The sequence below is a fragment of the Pleurodeles waltl genome, chromosome 7 (genome assembly GCF_031143425.1).
Source record: "Pleurodeles waltl isolate 20211129_DDA chromosome 7, aPleWal1.hap1.20221129, whole genome shotgun sequence".
NCBI lineage: Eukaryota > Metazoa > Chordata > Amphibia > Caudata > Salamandridae > Pleurodeles > Pleurodeles waltl.
The window spans coordinates 476,060,912-476,085,803 of record NC_090446.1 but is presented as its reverse complement, the minus strand read 5'-3'; the positions used below and the strand labels follow the sequence as shown (position 1 = coordinate 476,085,803).

At 45.4% G+C, this 24,892-nt stretch overlaps 1 protein-coding gene across 8 annotated transcripts in view; it reads left to right on the top strand.

The window, feature by feature from the left end:
• The window catches only part of TAOK2 (TAO kinase 2), an 873,025-nt gene that overhangs the window by 597,183 nt on the left and 250,950 nt on the right, over window positions 1-24,892 (top strand). For all 8 annotated transcript variants that reach the window (XM_069244102.1, XM_069244103.1, XM_069244098.1 and 5 more), the window contains one exon: window positions 9,706-9,942. In XM_069244102.1, the coding sequence (XP_069100203.1) occupies window positions 9,706-9,942 (237 nt within the window). The remainder of the gene's footprint in view (window positions 1-9,705; window positions 9,943-24,892) is intronic.

Here is a 24,892-nt window from a genome sequence, read left to right as displayed (position 1 = left end):
AAAAAAGAAGGGGGTGCAAAAACATACCATCAGTGGGTGGTACTTTGCATCAAGATGTGCTACGCTTTGGCAAAGAAGCAACTCCCTCTGGGCTTGCACACTCATTTCACCAGAGCAACTGCTGCTTCCACTGCATTAGCACGCGGAGTTCCTGTCCTGGATGTCTGCCAGGCAGCTACATGGGCATCCTTGCATACGTTTACTAAACATTACTGCCTGGACAGTGAGGTCCGTAGTGACGGCTACTTTGGTCATTCGGTCCTGCATGACTTTCTAGTATGATCTTGGTTTGAAGCCCACCTCTGAGGATGGCATTGCTTGGGTACCTATTCTAAGGTAAGGAATCTGCAACTAGAAGTCTATATCAGATGTACACGTTACTTACCTTCGGTAATGATATATCTGGTAGAGACCAATTCTACTTGCAGATTCCTTTCCTTCCACCCATCCTCCCTGCTTGCGAACTGATTTCTAGGGGTAGGGCTTCCCCATTCAGGGCCTTAGCTCTGGCACACCAATTTCAGTGTTCTTCACAGCTCTGACCTTTGGCGTGGAAAATCGTGAAAAAAAATGTACGTCGCTGAGGTGGCATCTATGTACTACTCCAGACGTCATCACTGCGACTACGATGCCAACGACGAGCGCGGACTCGACCGACACCACTTAGCCACGTGCAAGGGTATTGCTTGAAGAAAAAAAATATCCGGATCCAGTCTGACGCCTGGGGGAATATTCTAAGGTAAGGAATCTGCAACTAGAATTTGTCTGTACCAGATATTGTTACCAAGGTAAGTAACTTGTACTTTATTACTTCTTTCCCGTTCGTGTTACACTGTGGTTGCTTGGTCAGCGTCCGCATCAGTATACTTTCTAACAAATATCTTTTAAATGCTAACTGTATTTGCATCTATTTATCATGTTTCACGTGCGTAGAACCTCTGACCCCGAAGTCTACATGCACACGCTGCTTGTTTTTCTTCCTTTCCCTGTCGTTGGCATCTTTGATGTTTCCAACCCTCCACTTACTTCATCCTGGCAACCCTGCCGACCACCACTGCTCTGTCAGGCTAAGAGGTAACGTAACATCATGGATATTATGTTTTTGGTAATATCTGTGGTTAAAGAGGTGGTGTGGCAGTTGAAAAGTAATGGGTAGAAATTACACACTGACCTACCTCCTCCGAATTCTGCAAAATGAATACGTGTAAGTACTGCTGAAAAGCATTCTGAAACGTGCCTAAGCAGTTTGCTTCGATTTTTAATTTGAGGCAAAGGCACTAAAAGCACGGTCCTCTGTAGAAAATACATCTGTTCCTACTTACACCGGCATGCGCGTAAGAAGCGTGGTGCTGGCTGTATGAACACCAGATGAGCGCCCTCATTGCGGGTAACTTTGAATACAGTGTGTGGGCTCCAAATAAAAGCTGCACACGCCATTTTACTGCATTTTTTTAAAAAATCACGTTTTTCAAGTGTGAAAGGTTGGAACAGGCTGCAAGTGAGTGAATGGTTTAGGAGTTTTTACGTGTGGTGCGAGCACAGGCATCTTTGTTGTTTTACGTTACTTAAAGGTGCATGCCATCAGAGGAACACCAGTCTTCTCTCCCGTCCCTGCTCTGTATTGAATGCCTCACCACTTTCCTCCTCTGAGGGGGCCTGGAATGCAACCAGTAGGGCTTGTGTACTATGCCACCTCTCAGTGCATTGTGGAGGGGCGATGCGTGAGACTATTTGGGTTGTGGTCTCAGGACAGAGGGGTTTTGTGTTTACAGGTTTTACACTGATTTGTGTAATTAAGTACCGTCAAGATGGACTCATTCTTCAAGGTGCAGTCCTTTTGCTGTTTAGTACACACTCACCCTGCACTATTTTCATGAACAAAACTACTCACTCTAGCACACCCAGTGTGTAGTAATTGTATAGCTCTTCAATCCCTGGCGGTACAGCACCCAAGATAATGTGCTGCATGGCTAAACACTTCCAAGGTCCAAAAGGCGAAACCTGTTGGCAACTTTAGTTATTGTTGGTATTGATGTATGAAAATGAATTACTACCACCATGTTTTATTGTTTTTGTTAAATATATATGTTCAATGGCATGTATAGCTGCAGATACACATGCTGTGCATATCCCGCCATCTAGTGTTGGGCTCGGAGTGTTACAAGTTGTTTTTCTTCGAAGAAGTCTTTTCGAGTCACGAGATCGAGGGACTCCTCCCCTTTCGGCTCCATTGCGCATGGGCGTTGACTCCATCTTAGATTGTTTTCTTTCCGCCATCGGGTTCAGACGTGTTCCTCTTCGCTCTGTGTTTCGGTTCGGAAAGTTAGTTAAATCTCGGAAAAATCGATGGTATTGTTGTCGTTCGGTATCGGGTTAGTTAGCGTAGATCGACACCGAATCAAGAAGAGCTCCGGTAGCCCCTCGGGGCTTCTATTCCCCGGCGGGGCCTGGTCGGCCCGACCGCGTGAGTCTTCAAGGCTAATGGAACGGACCCCATTCCTCTTCTGCCCCGAATGCCACAACAAGTATCCTTACACAGATCAACATCTGGTCTGTAATTTGTGTTTGTCCCCCGAACACAAAGAAGAGGATACCTGCAAGGCCTGTCAGGCGTTTCGGTCGAAGAAAACGCTACGGGACCGGAGAGCACAAAGGCTTCAAATGGCATCAGCGCCGTCAGAACACCACGACGTCAAGGAAGAGGAGACTTTCTCCATCGCTGACTCGGACGAGCCCGAAACAGAACAGGCGCCGAAAACCGTGAGTAAACCAGCCCCAGCCAAAACTCACGCCAAAATCATGAAGGCCCAGGGGACGCCACCGCCGGCAGGCCATGGCTTAACCCCTAAAATCGGTGACCATCCATCGGCACCGAAAAAGGGCACGCAAGTGCTGAAGACATCCGACTCCGGTCGAGATCCCGGCACAGAGCATACTCGAAACCGAGAACCTGGCTCAGACCAGACACGACACCGAGAGACCGGCTCTGAGATAAGTCGGCACCGAGAGATCAGCACACTGAAACCTAAAAAAGTGGCTTCGGAGCCGAAAAAGACTGTAGAAAAAGTTTTGGTACCGAAACACCCAGCTTCGGAGCCGAAAACAAGCTCCTACTCCGAAGAACAAGGCCTTTCAGAACAACTACAAGGCCATAAATTTGGACAAGAGCTAGAAGCGGGGGAGCCAGATTATACACAAAGAAGGCTCCATATTCAAAAGGAAACAGGGAAAATAAGAACTCTCCCTCCTATAAGGATGAAAAGGAAACTTGCTTTCCAAGACAAAGAAAAACAACCACAAGCAAAAGTGGCAAAAACAGTAACTCCACCTCACTCTTCGCCACAACCATCACCACACCACTCACTGCAACTGTCACCAATTGCAACCCCCCCTAGGATGCAATCACCAACGCACACAGCGATCAGCCAGGATGACCCAGATGCATGGGATCTATATGATGCGCCAGTATCAGATAATAGTCCAGACTGCTACCCAGCAAGACCATCACCACCTGAGGACAGTACTGCCTACACGCAAGTGTTGTCCAGAGCAGCGGCTTTTCACAATGTGGCACTGCACGCAGAACCTATTGAGGATGACTTTTTATTTAATACTTTGTCGTCGACACACAGTCAGTACCTAAGTCTCCCGATGTTACCAGGGATGTTGAAACACGCGAAACAAGTATTTCAGGAACCCGTCAAAGGCAGAGCCATCACACCTAGGGTAGAGAAAAAGTACAAGCCTCCCTCTACAGACCCTGTATACATCACACAACAACTGACACCTAACTCAGTAGTAGTAGGCGCAGCACGTAAAAGGGCTAATTCACACACCTCTGGAGATGCACCACCACCCGACAAAGAAAGTCGAAAGTTTGATGCAGCAGGGAAAAGAGTTGCAGCACAAGCGGCCAATCAATGGCGCATTGCCAATTCCCAGGCTTTATTGTCAAGATATGACAGGGCTCATTGGGATGAAATGCAGCACTTTATAGACCATCTGCCCAAGGAGTTCCAAAAGCGTGCACAACAAGTGGTGGAAGAGGGCCAGAGTATCTCGAACAACCAGATACGATCGGCAATGGATGCAGCAGACACAGCTGCAAGAACTGTGAATACAGCGGTCACTATTCGGAGACACGCATGGCTACGCACCTCAGGATTTAAGCCCGAAATCCAACAGGCTGTGCTTAATATGCCTTTTAATGGACAGCAGTTGTTTGGGCCGGAGGTGGACACAGCTATAGAGAAGCTAAAGAAGGATACGGCCAAGGCCATGGGCGCACTCTACTCCCCACAGAGCAGAGGCACATTTAGGAAGAAACAATTTAGAGGGGGGTTTCGGGCCCAAAGTACAGAACCCTCAACCCCACAAACCAGACCCACATACCAGGGCCAGTATCAAAGAGGAGGCTTTCGGGGACAATACAGAGGTGGACAGTTCCCTAAAACTAGAGGAAAGTTCCAAAGACCCCTCAAAATAAACAGTGACTGCAGTGTCACAAATCCCCAACACATAACACCAGTGGGGGGGAGACTCACAGATTTTTACCAAAACTGGGAAGAAATAACAACAGACTCGTGGGTCCTAGCCATTATCCAACATGGTTATTGCATAGAATTCCTACAATTACCACCAAATGTGCCTCCAAGAAACACACAACATGTCCAAACAGCACTTGGATCTATTACAACTAGAAGTCCAAGCGTTGTTGCAAAAAGATGCAATAGAACTGGTACCCAACCATCAGAAAGAACAGGTGTTTATTCCCAGTATTTTCTTATACCCAAAAAGGACAAGACTCTGAGACCCATCTTAGATCTCAGAACACTAAATCTTTACATCAAATCAGATCACTTTCACATGGTGACACTTCAAGACGTAATCCCCTTGCTCAAACAACAAGACTACATGTCAACATTAGATCTCAAGGATGCGTACTTCCATATACCCATACATCCTTCTCACAGAAAATACTTAAGGTTTGTAATTCAAGGAGAACATTACCAATTCAAAGTGTTACCATTCGGGATAACCACAGCACCAAGGGTATTTACAAAATGCCTTGCAGTAGTAGCAGCCCATATCAGAAGACAGCACATACACGTATTCCCGTATCTAGACGATTGGTTAATCAAGAGCAACACGCAGGAACAGTGTCTTCAACACACAAAATACGTCATAGAAACCCTGCACAAACTAGGGTTCTCACTAAGCTACCAAAAATCACACTTACAGCCGTGTCAAATACAACAATACTTAGGAGCAACAATCATCACAAAAAAAGGGATTGCCACTCCAAGTCCACAAAGGGTACAAGCATTCCAAAACTTAATACAAAGCATGCACCCAAACCAAAGGTTTCAGGTAAAATTAGTGATGAAACTACTAGGCATGATGTCCTCATGCATAGCCATTGTCCCAAACGCAAGATTACACATGCGGCCCTTACAACAGTGCCTAGCAACACAATGGTCACAAGCACAGGGTCAACTTCAAAATCTAGTGTTGATAGACCGCCAAACATACACCTCGCTTCAATGGTGGAATCCTATAAATTTAAACCAAGGGCGGCCTTTCCAAGACCCAGTGCCTCAATACGTGATCACAACAGATGCTTCCATGGTAGGGTGGGGAGCACACCTCAACCAACACCGCATCCAGGAACAATAGGACACTCAGCAGAAACAACTTCATATAAATCAGTTAGAACTACTAGCAGTGTTTCTAGCGTTGAAAGCATTTCAACCACTAATAGCCCACAAACACATTCTTGTCAAAACAGACAACATGACAACAATGTATTACCTAAACAAACAGGGAGGGACACACTCAACACAGTTGTGTCTCTTAGCACAAAAGATTTGGCATTGGGCGATTCACAATCACATTCGCCTAATAGCGCAATACATAGCAGGAATTCAAAACCAGTTAGCCGACAATCTGTTGGGATCACCAACAGATCCACGAATGGGAAATTCATCCCCAGATACTACAAACCTACTTCCAAAACTGGGGAACACCGCAAATAGACCTATTCGCAACAAAAGAAAATGCAAAATGCCAAAACTTTGCATCCAGGTACCCACAGCTTCACTCCAAGGGCAATGCGTTATGGATGAGTTGGTCAGGGATATTTGCTTACGCTTTTCCCCCTCTCCCACTCCTTCCGTATCTCGTAAACAAATTGAGTCAAAACAAACTCAAACTCAAACTAATAGCACCAACTTGGGCACGACAACCTTGGTACACAACACTACTAGACCTGTCAGTAGTGCCTCATATCAAACTGCCAAACAGACCAGATCTGTTAACTCAACACAAACAACAGATCAGACACCCGAATCCAGCATCGCTCGATCTAGCAGTCTGGCTCCTGAAGTCTTAGAATTCGGACATCTAGACCTTACACAAGAATGTATGGAGGTCATCAAACAGGCTAGAAAACCTACTACAAGACATTGCTACGCAAATAAATGAAAAATATTTGTTTATTACTGTCATAATAATCAAATTCAACCATTACACGCATCCGCGAAAAACATTGTAAGCTACTTACTACACTTACAAAAGTCTAAGTTAGCTTTTTAATCCATTAAAATACATCTCACAGCAATTTCGGCCTATCTGCAAATTACACATTCAACTTCACTATTCAGAATCCCAGTCATAAAAGCATTTATGGAGGGTCTAAAAAGAATTATTCCACCAAGAACACCACCAGTTGCTTCGTGGAACCTCAATATTGTATTAACACGACTCCTGGGTCCACCAATTGAACCCATGCACTCTTGTGAGATACAATACTTAACCTGGAAAGTAGCCTTCCTAATAGCTATCACATCTCTCAGAAGAGTAAGTGAAATACAAGCCTTTACCATACAAGAACCCTTTATACAAATACACAAACATAAAGTGGTTCTACGCACAAATCCAAAATCTTTGCCAAAAGTCATATCACCGTTCCACTTAAATCAAACAGTGGAACTCCCAGTGTTCTTTCCAGAACCAGACTCTGTAGCTGAAAGAGCATTACATACATTAGCCATAAAAAGAGCACTAATGTATTACATTGATAGAACCAAACAAATTTGCAAAACAAAACAATTGTTTGTAGCTTTCCAAAAACCTCATGCAGGAAATCCAATATCCAAACAAGACATTGCCAGATGGATAGTTAAGTGTATTCAAACTTGTTATATATGTGTTAACAACACAACAAGCCACAGTAGGACAAGCAGTATTAAGAACATTATTTCAAACAACTTCAACTCCTACAGGCTAAACCACCGCTTTTGTGGAGATAACTGCTTGCTAGTCTATGCACAGCATGTGTAGCTGCAGCTACACATGCCATCGAACGAAAATGTCACTTACCCAGTGTACATCTGTTCGTGGCATGAGACGCTACAGGTTCACATGCGCCCTCCCACCTCCCCGGGAGCCTGTAGCCGTTATAAGTTGATAAAAATAAAACTTGTACATTTGTAAATTTGTAAATATATCACTTTTAGTCACATTATGTACATACATACTTACTCCATTGCATGGGCACTATTACTATATACACAACTCCTACCTCACCCTCTGCGGGGAAAACAGTCTAAGATGGGGTCCACGCCCATTCGCAATGGAGCCAAAAGGGGAGGAGTCCCTTGATCTTGTGACTCTAAAAGACTTCTTCGAAGAAAAACAACTTGTAACACTCCGAGCCCAACACTAGATGGCGGGATATGCACAGCATGTGAATCTGCAGCGTCTCATGCCACGAACAGATGTACACTGGGTAAGTGACATTTTCCATATATATATAATTTTTTATCACAGTTGAGGTCTAAATCAGTGAACTTGATGAAGGTTGGCATCTAATGCTAAATCAAACAGCAATGAGAAAACCTAATTTTGTTTGTAAATAAATCCACTCATTGACTCAGATTGGAAAGCTCTGATCACTAGTCATTCCTTATAATTCTGTAACTAAGAAGTAGCCAGCAGTGATTGCTGGCTGATGAGTAAAAATTGTCTGTGATCCAGGTCTAGTGAATAAATAATTAGTCTGTTCCAGTGAGAAATTCAGATATTAGAGTTATGTGCTGTCTTCCCTGACACGCTTTCTTGTCAAGTAACTGGTCTCAAAATGTAAAACAAATTCACATTTAAGACCATTAATAGTAATTTGGAACGCTGGGTCTAAATTCTTACATGCTAATCCAGTGGTTGTAAATCAGAGAGAACCTTCCCGGTCAGAGCAAAACCAAGTAGATTGACTATTGTAAAAATCTCCAATTGATCATCTCAAATGATGTCATGTCCAATCTACACTGTAAAGAAATGCTCAATAAAAAATATTTACTTGACTGTAGCTGGATGGCATTGTAAATTATTTAATACATTTTGGCCAAACAGTTGTCTTAAGCCACTATCTACATATTTCAAGAGACATGGACAGTAACACAATTTTTTACTTTTGAATATGAGGGCCTGTCTTCCAGTAAGAGTAGATTCATTTCGTGGTGTGATGGTATAGGATAAGATTGGCTTGAACAGCTTGGTGGCCTTGATCACCATTTTTAGTAAGGACAAAACAGTTACCAATATCACTCCCTATCCTCCAGCGTACATTATGAACTTTTATAATTGTAGAACTAATCGCAGGAATCATACATTAATTGCTCTTTCTAAAGTCACTCAATCAGATGTGAACTAATAGGAGAAAAATTAATGTCAGTTTAAGTGTTAAAATTCTTTATTAGTATTTATATAAAAACATACTTCTCCACTCTTTTGTGACAATACTTAATGCTTCTAAACTTAGTATGTAATAACACACATTGCCATGGCCATCAGAATTCTACATATCATGAAAGATAACTCAAACTGAATACCCCTTCCTCTCAGTATTCTATTATAGACATATTTCAGTGTTAAAGTTGTATTCCCGTTCTCATCTCCACAATTGCATTGCAGTGCACATGTATTCTTGCTCCCCTGTTAGATAATTCAAACACGTTTTTTAATCCTCTACATAGTGTAAACGGTTTAACCTGACCAAATACATCTAATTCAGTTTAGTCAAATTAAGTTTGAAATTTCCACCTCAGATCATAGTATTGGCATAATTCCTCATTTTGTTTAGCATCAATGTCTTTTTAGGCTCCTGACATGTCCCCCTATTGTCCATGTTTATTATTATACTTATTTTTTTAAAGCTTATTACGGTCTTACTATTTGCAGGTTGGTCTCAGTCATTTGGCTAGCAAGCTGTTTCACCCGTTTTTATCAATTTCATATCGGAGAAGAAGTCATTAGACTCTGGTTTTCTAAAGGTAGTTAATGCCACGCAAGTGTTTGAGTTCAAGACTTTGACCAGAACACAGAAGAATGGTTGCATTTGAGTAGCACATATCAGTTTGGACTTGAAGAATTGTGCAGTGGTGGGTATGTGTGGCACAAGTCTAATGCACACTGATCGACCTGATAATTGGGTCCCTGTTATATCCACCCGTCTGTCTCTATATCGATCTCTATCCCTTTATCCATTGCTCCCTTCCAGTCAGTGGAGCCTGACTGATCTTTATAATAAGGACAACTAAGACACACGCAGATTTTGCAGTTATATCGGAAGTCTTCTGCCCAACTGTAAGAAGATCACTGTTTGCAGTCCACTCTATTTCTTGATCAGTTTAACTTCCTTCTTTTCAGGTGACTCGTCAGATTCAGGAGCATGAGCAGGACTCTGCTTTACGGGAACAGATGACTGGCTACAAGCGCATGCGCCGGCAGCATCAGAAGCAGTTGATGGCACTGGAAAACAAGCTGAAGGCAGAGCTGGATGAACACCAGCTGCGGCTGGACAAAGAGCTGGAGGCTCACCGGAGCAACTTCAGTGCTGAGGCTGACAAGCTCTCCAAGAAGCATCAGGCCATTTTTGAGAAGGAGGTGAGTAGAGATGTATAACTCAAACCAGTGTGTGCTGCTCTTTGATTTTTGCACCTCCTATCCACATTACAGCAGGATCTCTGCCTGATGATGCGCCCTTGCTAAGACATAAATCATTGCCTTTTTGCATTACTTAGTCACTTAACATTGGGCCCTATGACTGTTTGTACTACTCAGTGATCTCCAGCTCACAACCCCAAAAACACCCATGCAATACCCATGTCTCAATGAAAATTGCCCAAAAGTCCCTTGGCTACTGTGCTTATCTGAATATGCACATTCCTCATACAAATCAATCATTTTGGTGGAGAATGCTGTGACAACCCCCTTCTTCATGAAAAAATCGATATCACTTCTCCAATAAAGTTCCTGTGAAATCTATAAAAAAAAATATATATATACTTTTTTTTTTTTTTAAAGCACATGCATTTTCTATATGTCAAAACAGCAATGTTAAATAAACTAAAAGTTAATAGAACATGTCCAGAAACTCTACTAACAAAATGCATATCCCCAGTTAAAGGTTTTAAAACCATGCATTTCCCTAACCTCCTGTAGTATACTTTGACAATTCATCATAGTAGATCACTCTCTTCAAACCAAAAACATTCCAAACATTTAAATAACCATAATGGTTCTAGATCGGAGTTGTTTATGAGTCCAGTTTAACACAGAGAATGGAAGCATATTTCAAAATCTGATGATGATACATATAATCGTTGCTTAGCAAAGTGAAAGTTTCTGGAGCCAAACATGCTCATGGACCAAACCGTCCCTTACTTCATTGGAGCCTTTACACTGGATGGTCTAGTGTAAGACGATGTCTGAATGCACTTTACCAATCATTCATTGCCTTCTGGGATCTAGTTGCTTGCTTTTTGGCCTTGGAGGTCATTGCAATGAGAATGAGTGCTGGCTCCTTCCTGCATGCTTTTTTGAGGCCAGAGTCTTGTGTTCCTCTGTATATTGAAAGATCGAATAGATGAGTTGAGTCCACCTCCTCCAGAGTTTGCCTTGCTAATCAGTTCCATCCAAATAAGTACCCCTTTCTTCCCTAAGGGATTCTTCCTCATGTGGTAGAGCTAAGCTATATCCTCTTTGTTCATGAAGTGTATTCCCCTCACAAATTGCCCACCACTATTGGGTCCTACTTGTCAGTTATGCCTTCAGAATCGCTGTGGCTAAAGGAGCACACCTTGCTCAGCCTTCCTATTGATTAAACAGTGTTGCCCTTTCTAATTAAAAGAAAAACATTTTTTATTGAAAAAGTGGTCACTTTGAACTTAAAAATGTCATTGATGAAACATTAAGGCAACTAAAATCTTCCAGGAACTTTTTCAAAAGCAAAATGAAAGAAGTCACTGAAAATGGGTGGAACTAGGTAGTCTGCAGCATGAACCAAAGTAGTAGATCCAAAACGTGATGTCGCCAAGATTCTGAGGTCAGACGGACACATTGAGTTTATTAATTACTATATTTTACATTGATTTCTACAGCACACTAATCACCCAAGAGGGTATCCAGGCACTTGGGCAGGTGTGTATGTGTGTGGCCCCCAAGTTGTTTATGAAAAGAACCAATCTTCTGCTTCTTGCAGAACGCAAGAAGTGAGGAGGAGGCTCTGATGAATAGAGGGAGGTTGTTCCTTGTCTTGGGTGTGATGTAGAGGAATGAGTGACCTCCAGTTTTGCTATTGCGGGTGCAAGGAAAGTGTGCGAATGAGTGAAGCAGTGTAGGTGTCTGCTGGGTTGGTGAAAGTGTATGTGGCTGTTAAGGTATTCTTGTCCTGTGTTGTGTAGGGCTTTGTATGTGTGCGCGATAAGTTTGAATTGGCTGGGCTTGTTAATGGGGAGCCAGTGAAGCTTCTTGATGTGCAGTGTAATGTGGGCGTGCAGCTTGGGAGGTTGAGTAAGAGTCTTGCAACAGTGTTCTGTATGGTCTGGAGTCTATGCAAGGATCTCTAGACAACTACTACACAGAGTGTTGCCGTAGTCGAGCCTGCTGGTGATGCGTGCTTGTGTGATGGCCCGTCTGGTGTTCTGAGGCAACCATTTGAAGATTTTTCGTAGGCTGTGGAAGCAGGAGGTGCACACTGCATTATCTTAAGCTGTCATGTGGAGCTTTCCGTCTAGGGTGATCCCTATATTTTGTTTGTGGTATGTGGTGTGGGTGTTAGTTCTAGCTCTGACGGCCACCCCGTGGAGACCCAGGGGGAGGTCTTGTTGCCGAAGGCCAGTACTTCTGCCTTGTTGGAGTTGAGCTATAGGCAGTTGGTTCGCATCTAGTCTGCCACCATTGTCATGCAGTTGGTGAAGTTGGTTCTGGTGGTGGTTGTTTTGTCCGTCAAAGAACTGATGAGTTGAGTGTCATCAGCATAGGAGATGATGGTGATGTCTTGTGATCAGATGATGTTGGCAAGTGGTGTCCTTATATGTTAAAAAGGGTTGGACTGAGGGATGATCCTTGTGGGACTCTCCATGTCAATTTCTTGGTCTGTGATGTGAAGGGTGGCAGCTTCACCCTTTGCGTTCTACCTATGAGGAAAGAACAGATCCATTTGAGAGCAGATCCTTGTGTGCCAGAGGGCTATGGTCCATGTCTGAGGGTCATGGAACTGGCACTTGCCCTTATGAAACTGCAATGCTAGGCTCCGACCTGCTACTCTTTGATCTTGCAAGGTCCCCTGCAGTGGTCGCTCATGCTCATTTCTGCACCAGCATCTGACTCAAGGTTTTGTGAGCCCCCCTGAAACTAATTCTATACTCCTCAGTTGAGAATCCAAAGCCCTCAATCAGGGATCTGGGGGTCACTCTGGCGATGCATGCGCAGGGCACAGGGGGGCTTCTCGGCCAGCCACCGACTGGGCTAGGATGAGGGCCGCCTGCTGGTCACTCCTGCACCGGTGGTTGGTTCCTTTCGTTACTGGGGGCTGCGGGTGCAGTGCTTCTTCCAGGTGTCGGGTTCCTTTGTTACCGGGCATTTGCCTCTAGACCCTCTGTATCCTCTCTGCAGGCATCGCTGTGAGGGTAGGTCGACTCAGGATGTCCACGTCGTTTGAGTCGCCTGGGGGTCCTCTTTGCGGTGTTGGTTTCTCTGAACACGAGCAAGGGGCGTTGGGTGCAGATTGTGCAGACTCACGCTTCTTGATTGAGGCTGGAGCCTCTTTAAAGTTGTTTTTTTGTTGCAGTTCTGGACAGAGCCGCTGTCCCCTGGAGTTTCTTGGTCCTTTAGGTGCAGGCCAGTCCACTGAGTCCTCAGAGGTTGCTCTTCCTGCCGGGTGCATCGCTGTGCAGGTTCTCGGAGTCTGGAGAAAGGCCAGTAGGGCTGGGGCCAAGTCAGTTGACGTCTCTGCGGGGCTTTCAAGTCAGCAGTCCTTCTTTCTTCAGGTTGCAGGAATCTGGTTTCCAGGGTTCAGGGTCGCCCCTAAATACTCAATTTAGGGGGGTGTTTAGGTCTGGGGGGGCAGTAGCCAATGGGTGGGGGTGTGGGGGGGCATCTCCACTAGCTGGAGTGCCCTGGGACATTGTAACACAAAGCCTGAGCCTTTGAGGCTCACTGCTAGGTGTAACAGTTGCTACAGGGGGAAGTGTGAAGCACCTCCACCCAGTGCAGGCTTTGTTTCTGGCCTCAGAGAACACAAAGGCTCTCACCCCATGGGGTCAGAAACTCGTCTCAGTGGCAGGCTGGCACAGACCAGTCAGTCCTGCACTGAAGGATTGGGTAAAATACAGGGGGCATTTCTAAGATGCCCTCTGTGTGCATTTTTTTATAAATCCAACACTGGCATTAGTGTGGGTTTACTATTCTGGGAAGCTTGATATCCAACCTCCCAGTATTCAGTGTAGCCAATATGGAACTTTGGAGTTAGTTTTTGACAAACTCCCAGACCATATACTTACTATGGCCACACTGCACTTACAATTTCTAAGAATGGTCTTAGACACTGTAGGGGCATAGTGCTCATGCAACTATGCCCTCACCTGTGGTATAGTGCACTGTGCCTTAGGGCTGTAAGGCCTGCTAGAGGGGTGACTTTCCTATGCCATAGACAGTGTTTTGTGGGCATGGCACCCTGAGGGGGATACCATGTCTACTTTGCCTTTTTCTCCCCACTAACACACACAATCTGCAATGGCAGTGTGCATGCATGTGTTAGGCGAGGGGTCCCTTAGGGTGGCACCACACAGGTTGCAGCCCTTAGGGACCTTCCCTGGTCACAGGGCCCTTGGTACCAATGGTACCATTTACAAGTGACTTATCTGTGTGCCAGGTGTGTGCCAATTGTGGAAACAATGGTACATTTTTAGTGAAAGAAAACTGGTGCTGGGGCCTGGTTTGCAGGATCCCAGCACACTTCTCAGTCAAGCCAGCATCAATATCAGGCAAAAGGTGGGTGGAGGGGGATAATAACTGCAGCAAGGAGCCATTTTCCTACAATATGTCTCTATCAGATATATTGTCACCAAAGGTAAGTAACTTGTACGTCAAAGCACCAACTATTTTACAGCCCATTCACACACCTTTCACATGTGACACAAACAAGACCATTCACGCCAACAGCTGCACGCCTAGCACATTACAACACTCAAACAGACAGTGTTATTCAAGGGCCCATCACTTTTATACGCCCACATGCCAGACACAGCAATAACACCGGCTGGCGGATGTTGTGGACTATCGTTTGGCTAGCAGTGTGTGTAGTGACCCGCAAGAAGTCACTACTCACACTGCCAGCCAAGCGGTAGCCCACACACACTGCTAGTCCATGCAGACCGCTAGCCAAGCACCAGTCCACGAACACCGCCATCACATTTTCTTTTAACATAAAAAAAGCAAAGAAATTGTAAGTAAATACAAAACTACAAATATGAGCTCTAACTAAATACATCACACCAATGCCCACCTTGAAACTGAGCAAAAAATAGAAAACAATACAAACCAAGCAGTTTACTTTTACGCTCACGGATACTCCAAAAAAGCTATTTTCTGTGTGGCACGCACAACCCAGGTTTAGAAGGACAGACCGGGCAGTACATTCAAGTCCCATTCCACATACCTCTTTGCATATAGAGACTATATATCTGGTGGGTAAGTCTTTTTTGGGCGTGGGAGGAATGTGATCTGCAAAGTGGCAATCTTTCAATGTAGCCACCTTCTCCACCACTCCAACTTAGGAACACTTGGCTGACCCTTGTCCAAGGGGGTAGGTCAGCTAAAAAAAACAAAAACTGCTGATCTACCTGCTGGGAGCAGGGTGAGGCCAAAACAAGGATTGCCCCCTTGGGAAGCGGCCCTTGTCCACACAAAAAAATCTCTGGTGGCGCAGTGTGTGGATTCATGCTCCATGATCATATCCCTTATCGCAGTCGTGGAGCAGAAATCGACTCTAAACATGCACGCAGGGAAATATAAAACCTTTCCTTTCCCCCTGTGTCTGGCCCCCACTCCCACAATCCCCAAACCCCTCCTCCTCCCAACCAAACCAGGGTCCTGCAGTCTCCGCCTTCATGCTTGGAGATTCAGGGGCAACAGTTTGCCTCTTTTGACCTCCCTCCCAAAGTTGTGAATGTCTTTCTAACAGCCAAACACCCATCTACAAGGTCTGCTTACACTGGGACAAGTCTGGTATACGTTTGACCATATCAATCCATTGCAAGCAGTGTTGTCTGATGTTTTTCTTTTTTGTGCTGACTTGAGCTCAGCAAGGGCCTGCCATGGACACTGTTAAATGTTTTGTCAGCCCTTCCTGCCTTTTTGTGTTTACCTGACCAACAGCCCTTGTTTAAACCACCTGTTGTGATGTTTTTTGTAAAGGTTTAGTTTGCATGTTTCCCCCAACCCTTTTGTGATGCTGCATTGGGAACTTAACTTGGTTGTCAAGCCCTTTTTGTGTACCCCATTTGAGCCGTGCACAGTTGTTTTTGTGCCTCCCGAATGCTGAAACAGACTTTTCCATTGCAATAACTTCGGCATGTCACATGAGTGAACTGCAGTCTCTATGTTCATCCTTTGTGCACCACCTTTTCCTGGGCAAATTGGTGCTGACTACCAGAGTGACATTTCTGAAAAGGGTTCTGACTCACTTTCATGTCAGACAGTCCATGAATCTTCCAACATTCTTTGGTCTCCTGCACCACTCAAAAGAGAAGAAACTTCAGTGATTGGACACCAAAAGAGCCTTGACATTTTGCAAGTCTTACCAAGAACCATCAGGTGAATGATCAGCTCTTTGTAGCAGGCCCTGTGGCGAAGGACAAAAAGGACCATATCATGGCAGGTAGTCCTCTGTGTTGAGATCTTAGAGTGCGCTGGCCAAGAAGCGGCCTCTGGAGGGGTCTGAGAGCTCATTTGACCAAATCTAAAGCTGCTTTAGTGCATTGGCACATGGAGTACCTATTCTGGACATCTATCAGGCTGTGATGTGGCATCAATTCACATGTTCCTGAAGCAATACTGCCTTAATAGCCAGGTCCAGTGGAAAGAGCATCTTGCCAGTTAGGTCCTACAGAGATTATAGATTTCAGCCATTCCACGGGCCCACCACCTTTGGTGGTACTACTTTGCCATTAATTCACAAGGTGTGCAATCTGAGATTATAAGTATCCATCAAAAGAACAATCTACTTACCACTGTTAACATTCCAACATCTGAGTCCAACATTAAATTACAGGAATATGCACTGCGTGTGAATCTGCAGCTCCACATGCAATGATCAGATGCTTACAGAGTAAGTAACATAGTCCCTCTTGAGGATACTCTGACTGTTGATTCCTCGCTGCTCTCCCGTCTCCCTGTCCAATGGAATGGTCTCTTCCATCTAAAAAGGTTTCAGTTTAGGAATCTGCATACTGTTATATCTAATCGATTTGTTATGTTTCACGTCCAGTGAAACCGAGAGAGGCAAGACACAGGGGGGGGGGGCAATTTTTTCTGGCTCTGATGTTACTTCTGAGGTGGGACGACTCTACCTACTGATGCGCAGGAGCATTGTTGAGAGAAATCTCTACTTCCAGTCTGCGCTTAGAGATAGTCACAATATAAGGAATTTGTGGTTGGGTACATTATCAACTAGTAAGAGCATTACAGAAAATAAATTGTGCATCTTATACTCTGAAACAGAGGAAGCTTTTAATGTAATCACTAAGCAATAAATGTCAATGACTGTTCTTTCTCCTACATGTCCTCTGATGTTCCACTTTAGGTCACTTCACAGGGTGGAGGGTTGCTTTCAATGCCGTCATTAGTCCCTGCCAGCACTGAAGCCAGATTCCCTCTAGTGCTAATGTCCTTCGGGTTGTGCAGAAACGTTCATATCGTTATTCCCCTGCCCAATCTATTCTTACTGTTTCTCCATTGGTGTTCCAAGAACCTATAAAAGAGGTTAAGAGGCTCTTGTTAAGAGCAGTAGAGCCATTGCTGTCCTGGAATTGTGGTTGGAGGTATTACTCCCACTGTTTCCTTATTATGGATAATGGGTGGTGTTTCAAGGCTGTCACTTCAAGTTCCTTCCCTTGTAAAGATTTCAGCAATTTGGCCCTTTCTCAGTGTGCCAGGCATCTCTTTACATGTGCCTTTTTGTGCGAAACAAAGAACACTGTGGTTCACAATAGGAAAGCAGCATTGCCATTACAAGATATTAACATTCAGACTCAGTGGGTTCATCAGAAGTCTTTCTGAAATTCCTTTCCGCTTTTTCATGTCACCTTGCGGAGCTCCAGGGGTCTGGGTGCGAGGTGCTTTACATTGGTTGCCCCGTTGGTTCTAGTGGGAAACAATCCTGTGGAAAAGAGGCTGTAGGTGAGGACTGGGGGCCAGTCTGACTGAACCATCGCTCGGAGACATAGGGATACCGTTGATCCTCTGCTACTTGATTCAGTACAGCCGGGTGCAGAGCTGTCCTGAGGCCTCAGGTCTTTGTCACCGGAGACAGTTGCGGTAGAGGTACCTGAACAAATAGGCTGCAGTCGGCGACAGGGAGTCCACAGCTGAGGAACTCAGTGGGCATGTGTTTTGGAGAGCATGGGGACCACGCTGGCACTATTGGCCCACTTCGACTCAGGCTAGGGGGCACAGGTGCAGTGGTGCTGTCCAATGTTGGGTGTTAGGCGATCCAGTGTCTTCAATGTTCTTCTTCTGTGCCTGCAGGGTGCAGGAAAGTAGCTCCCCTACTTCACTGAAGATCCTGATGCTTTTTAGAAGTGCAGGTAGTCCACCCAGGCTTCTGGAGGCAAAGCAGCTGCAGGATGAGACAACTTTGGCGCAATGGTTGAGGACTGCGGGCAGGCTGGCAGCGTCAGGCCAAGGCTGTAGCTTCTCTGTTCATTATTGGCCTTCTTGGGTTCAGAGAATCTGTCTTCTGCTGTTGGGGAGCCAACTAAATACTGAACTTAGAGAACTTTGGGGGGGGGGGGGTGTAGGATAGTAGTCAATGGACTACTTAATGTGGGGTGCCTACACCGCCTACTGTGTTGCCAGGCCTTTTAAAAGTATGCTTACCATCCAAATCAGAGGCATTCTGCCCGTTTGCAGCTCCTAGCTCACAAGTTAATGTAATGGCAAGTATCTGTAATGCTCTTTGTGACCACTGAACAGGAGGAGGATCTAGAGGAGGGATTCTCCACTCTCTGTCTTGCTCTTCCACTAAGTCCGGGTCAAATGAACAAAGGAGTTCAAAAGTGGCATTCAAATCACCCACTATGAAAAGCTCCCCAAAACCTCTATGCTCAGTCAGGAAATCCTTCAGGGTAGATCACGCTTGGATTTCATCTTTCTTCCCTGCAATTCGATTGTAAGCATTTATCAGCAGTTGTTTCTTCTACTAAAACCAATTCTTTCAGTTAGCACATCCAGAAAACTGGTTGGTAAGATTGTGACTGATCGCTGTAAGCCTGTACGAATCCAAGTTGCCAAACCCTCTGAGGGCCCACTTCTGTGTGAGTGAACTGCATGGGACTAGAAAGAGGTGTATCCATTCCTCATGACTGGCGCCAAGCTCCAGGTCTCCTGAAATAAGCAAATACCATAGTTGTCTATAAATTTAGCCCAATCAGCATCCTCTTAGTGCCAATCCCAGCGACATTCCATGATAGAATTTGTATTCCAGTAGCTTGATCAGCTATTGGGCAAATCACAATAGACACCCCCGCCTCTCACAATTTCGCATTTGACTGCGGGAAGGCATACTGTCCCTGCCTGCCTCAAGACTGATTCCTTTTGCGGGTAACTTGTTGTTTACTGGATAATCACTTACTCACTCTTTTTCAAGTGTCATGCAATCCAGAGGTTCCTCCCCAATGGCTTTACGCCAATGCTCAGGCCAACCCACAATACTTTCCCCTAATAAAGAGCTACCCTGTCAGTCATGGTCCCCAGACCACAGTGCCTGTCATAATCGCCCTGTGCGCTACTTCTAGGGACATTCTGCAAATAGTAGACTTCCCCACACCTAAACTGAATCCAAATAGGGGCATAACATATTCTATGGGTATCCATAAACAACAAACCATTAACCAACGCATAATGCCTCAAGGACACTCCAACTACATCCACACACTTGTCTGGAGTTTTGATGCGCTCTATTCCTGTGGTTTCATTCCTGATAATTGAGTAGCATTCCTTGACATGCCTTAGCCAATGAATGACTTTATTTGCATAGGAATCCTGATCCTCCCTGCTACAGGGCTTCACCATGGGAACGTCTCCAAAACAAAACTGTGCATAGTTTGGATTTTGCTACTAGGCTCCCATTATCATAGAGGACAGAATGGCCAGATTTGTATGGGCAATAAGTTTGCTGGTTAAAGGCTATGGACTCTCAGTTATTATATTCATATGAGACCTGACCCTCGCCCCTCCTTAGCAGCCCTGGATTTTGTAGATTGGCCCATCACCTGCCTATCCCTTCTTTTTTTCCTATAATCCCCCTCCTATATCCCTGGGGCCTTCAAGGTTCGGTGACCACTACCGGATAGTTGGCAGGCTAGGTGCAACACAGTGCTTGTTGGGATGATAGAGTAACCCATGTCCAGGGTAGAGGAATGTCCCGGGAGGGGGCCAGGGGACAGACTTGCCCTACACAGGCTTGTTTGTATACTGGAGTCTCAGAAGAACCCCAAGACGAGGGAATCAAGGCAGGGTTCAGATCCCACTAATTAATCTACTCTCATCAACTTTAGCTTATCGGGCTTCTACTAGGATTTTCCAGCCCACAACCTCGTCCTTAAACCCCCTCCAATCATCTCTAATAATTTTGTTGCCAAGTCTGCAGATACCCCCGAGTGATCGAAGACAGAAGCCCCCTTCTCAATGGAGCTTAAGCTAGTGTTCAGAGGGCTTAGGACTGCAAACCATTGTTCGCAAATAATGTTTGAGTGTGCTGTAGGCACCAAAATGTCCCCTACTGTGAGGATTGCATGATTTGGAGGTCGAGGAAAGACCATAATAAGATTGTCAGAGGAAGGAGTAAAACTCCCTTTACTGGTAAACATCTGTGGAACTTTTTTCTTAGACCTTCTTTTCCTTTCACAGTAGTCCTGGGATTTGGTGAAACATCAGTAGATCAGACTGAAATATTTAACATCACATCTACTTCCTCCAAAATGTTGTCAATCCTGTCCATTACACAGTTCACACTGGTTGAGCTCAAGCTTTTTTTGTGATAGGGGGTCCTTTGATAGCCTCCGATGCCTTCCGCTTCCCCATGGCCATACTAGAGGAAGTGCAACGGAATCACAACCTTAGTGACACCAGGTCACGACCTACACACAGTTCAACGGTCCAGAGATTTTATGGCAAGACAAATCTAGCAAGTGTAGATCAATAGGAGCAGAGACACTCAGTAGCTTAGGGGGTATTGTTAGAGAGGTGGACTGGCCTGCCCTGGGCCCATGCTTTGCCTGCGCTGCGGGAATACAGAGTGCACTTCCTAGTGCATCCAGCTACGCCCTGTCCCCTTGCAGCAACTCTGCAAATGGGGCTCCTGGCACTGGGGCAGCTGGTATTTTGAGTCCACTGGAGTCTGTGGGGTGTACGGTGCACTGTCCTTCCTCCCTGGTGCCTCAAGGTATCTCGTGCCACAGGAGTTCAGGTTTTGCTTTCTAGCTCACCCGGTTAAGCCCCGCCCCCTTGTAGCGACTCTGCAAATGGAGCTCCTGACGCTGGTGCAGCTGGTATTTTAAATCCCCTCAAGTCCGTGGGGGTGTCAGGTGCATTGTCCTCCCACCCTGGTGCCTCAAAGATAAATATCCAAACTATTGTTGAGAATGAATATTCACTCAAGATCAAGTCTTCCCCACCCACTTTAACAGGAGAAAAATCTTTTCAACATCAAGATTTGTTTAGAAAGGAAGTTAATATTTTACTTCAAAAGTATAGGGTTGAGGGAATTCCTTCCTACTAAAGAGTAACAGGACTGTATTCCTTTTTCTTTTTGGTACAAAAAGAAGGACAGCAGTGAGAATGCGCCCTTTCTTGTTCAAAGGCTAACAGACAAATGGATAAAGAAAGAAAGGCTCAGGATGCTGGTTTTACATCCGATGTACCCCCAGTTACATCAGTGAGCTACTATGTGTGCAGTAGGTCAACAGGATGCTTAGGTCCACATCCGGATCATGAAGAAACATAGATGGTTTCTAAGATTCGTCTTAGAAGATCACTTCCAAATCAGAGTTCAACCTTTCAAGTTGTATTTGTCTCCTCACACTTCTTCCTTGTGCATGGTAGTAGTGGTTATTTACCTCCTAATGTTAAATCTTCTACCTATAGGTAAATGATTGTGTAATAAAAAATAGCATATAGAGACCTAGTAATTAAGCATTTCAGAGAAGTGGCAGATGTCATGCAAAGCCTGTAGTTAAGAAACAACTTTCAGAAGTCAACAATTACTCCAGTTCAAAGGTTCCACTACTTGAACTGCATTAGACAACAAAGTTGCAAAAGTGTATGCTTAGGAGGAGAGGCTCTTATCTATAGACCTGAAATGTTGCTGTCTGAAGCAAACAATCCATCCTACTGCTCAACAGATTTCTTCATTACAAGGACCAATGGCATCCTGCTTCTTTTTAACTCTGAATATCAGATTCTGTACGAGACTGTTACTGCAGTGCCTGGAAGACCAATGGAACTGGAAATTAGGAAGGTGGGAGAACAGGTTAACGTTATCCCAAGAAGCACACCAATCATTTGCTTGGTGATGTCAAGAACCAACATCCTTAAGGGAAAGTCCCTTTTTATTAGGGCAGTCCATTGCTGACCCAAGTGACAGATGCATCAGTACTAGGATGGGATGCTCCGCGTACACCCATCTACTCATACAGGTAATATGGTCAGAGAAGGAAATGTCCTAACATATCAATCTGTGGGAGCTAAGAATCTAGAACTGAAATCACTCCTCCTGTTGTACAGGATGAGTACCCTTCTTGTGCAGATGGACAATAGAAATGCCCCCTGAATACCAATCCGACTCTTAGTGCTAGGCTGACCAGATTCTGCCAGCCTACCACAACCAGACGAGTTGCTGGCCACATGAGGTGAGTGCCTTTGTCACTCTGGCCAGGAACAAAGCCTGTACTGGGTGGAGGTGCTTCTCACCTCCCCCTGCAGGAACTGTAACACCTCAAAGGCTCACCCCTTTTATTACAGCCCCTCCGGCCACTGCCCCCACTTTTGGCAGCAAGGCTGGAGGAGATAATTAGAAAAACAAGGAGGAGTCACCCACCAGTCAGGACAGCATCTAAGGTGTCCTGAGCTGAGGTGACCCCTGCCTTTAGAAATCCTCCATCTTAGTTTTGGAGGATTCCCCCAATAGGATTAGGGATGTGCCCCCTCCCCTCAGGGAGGAGGCATAAAGAGGGTGTAGCCACCCTCCAGGACAGTAGCCATTGGCTCCTGCCCTCCCAGACCTAAACACACCCCTAAATTTAGTATTTAGTGGCACCCAGGAAATCAGATTCCTGCAACCTGAACTAAGAAGAAGGACTGCTGACCTGCAAGCCCTTCAGAGACGACGGAAGACGACAACTGCTTTGGCTCCACCCCTACCAGACTGTCTCGAAAAACTGCAACAGCAACACATCCAACAGGGACCAGCAACCTCTGAAGCCTCAGAAGACTGCCCTGAACCTAAGGACCAAGAAACTCCCGTGGGCAGCGGCTCTGCCCAAGAAACAGCAACAATATTGCAACTTTTCTGCAACTTTCAAAGACCTCACTCTTCCTGCTGGAAGCGAGAGACTTCACCCTCTGCACCCGACACCCCCGGCTAGAGATCCAGAGAACCAACACCATAGGGAGGACTCCAAGGCGACTGCAACCTTGTGAGTATCCCGAGATGACCCCCCCTGGATCCCCACAGCGACGCATGCAGAGAGAATCCAGAGGCTCTCTCTGACCGCAACTGCCTGTAACAAGGGACCCAACACCTGGACCAAGCACTGCACCCGCAGCCCCCAGGACCAGAAGGAACCAAACCTCGGTGCAGGAGTGACCCCTAGGCGACCCTCTGCCCAGCCCAGGTGGTGGCTGGCCCGAGAAGCCCCCTCCGTGCACTGCCTGCACCGCTATAGTGACCTACAGGTCCCTCCATTGAATCCAGTACAAAACCTGACGCCTGCTTTGCACACTGCCCCTGTGCCGCTGAGGGTGTGGTTTGTGTGCCTACTTGTGTGTGTCCATCACCCCCCTCTACACCTCTACAATTGCGGGTACTTAACTGCTGGCAGATTGGAACCGGAGCACCCCTATTCTTCATAGGCGCATGTGTGTCTTGGGCCCTCCCTTGACCTCTGCACCTGACCAGCCCTGTGTTGCTGGTGCAGTGGCTTTGGGGTTGCCTTGAACCTCCAACAGTGGGCTGCCTTTGCCCAGAAGACTGACTGTGTAAGTGCTTTACTTACCTGAGAAGCCTAACCAAACTTAACTCCCCCAGGAACTGTTGATTTTTGCACTATCCACTTTTAAAATAGCTTAAGGCCATTTTAACCAAAACTGTGTGTACTACTGTTTTAAATCAAAGTTCTGTACTTACCTGTGTGAAGTACCTTACATTTTATGTACTTAGCTCAAACCTCGAATCTTGTGGTTCTATAAATAAATTAAGAAAATATATTTTTCTATATAAAAACTATTGGCCTGGAGTTAAGTCTTTGAGTGTGTTCCTCATTTATTGCCTGTGTGTGTACAACAAATGCTTAACACTACCCTCTGATAAGCCTACTGCTCGACCACACTACCACAAAATAGAGCATTAGAAAGATCTAAGTTTGCCACTATCAACCTCTAAGGGAACCCTTGGACTCTGTGCAACACTATCTCTTACTTAGAGATAGTATATACAGAGCCAACTTCTTACAGTATATATTTTTTCCTTTCTTAAAAGAAAATAGCCTGAATTCCATTCGAGACAAAAAGAGTCCCCGAGTGAGGTACAGACTATTTTAAAGGTCACTGGTCCGTCACTGCCATCCGGCCATGGTCGGTACTGAAAAAACTGTTTTGGCAATTCTCCCTCTGGCTCATTGCTGAAAAAGGCCAAAACGGTTAAAGCCTCAACATCAACTTCAACCACTTCAGACAGTGATATCGTTTTGGTGTCAATCCGAACCTTGGGACCGATCGGGCAGCAGGCAGCTTTGACCTCTGCACCGACCAAGTTGCCAAAGCACAAAACGGTGGTGCTGAAGACACCCAAAATGAAAACTTTGTAATCCATGGGAGTCAGACCAGTCCTCCACCAGCCCTTCTCTGGTCGAACTAATTCTGGAAAAAATGGACGCTAGACATTGCAACCTCCAGATTCAAGAAGGCAAAGGTCAAATTATAGCTATACTTAACTCTCCTGTGCTTCCTAAGAGGAAACTGTTGTTTGGAGAGGCGATGGACAATCCTTTCTCTCTAAAGAGGAGGACAAGACTCCTAGCCACCACCACCCGTAAACTGACTCTCCTCCCCCTGA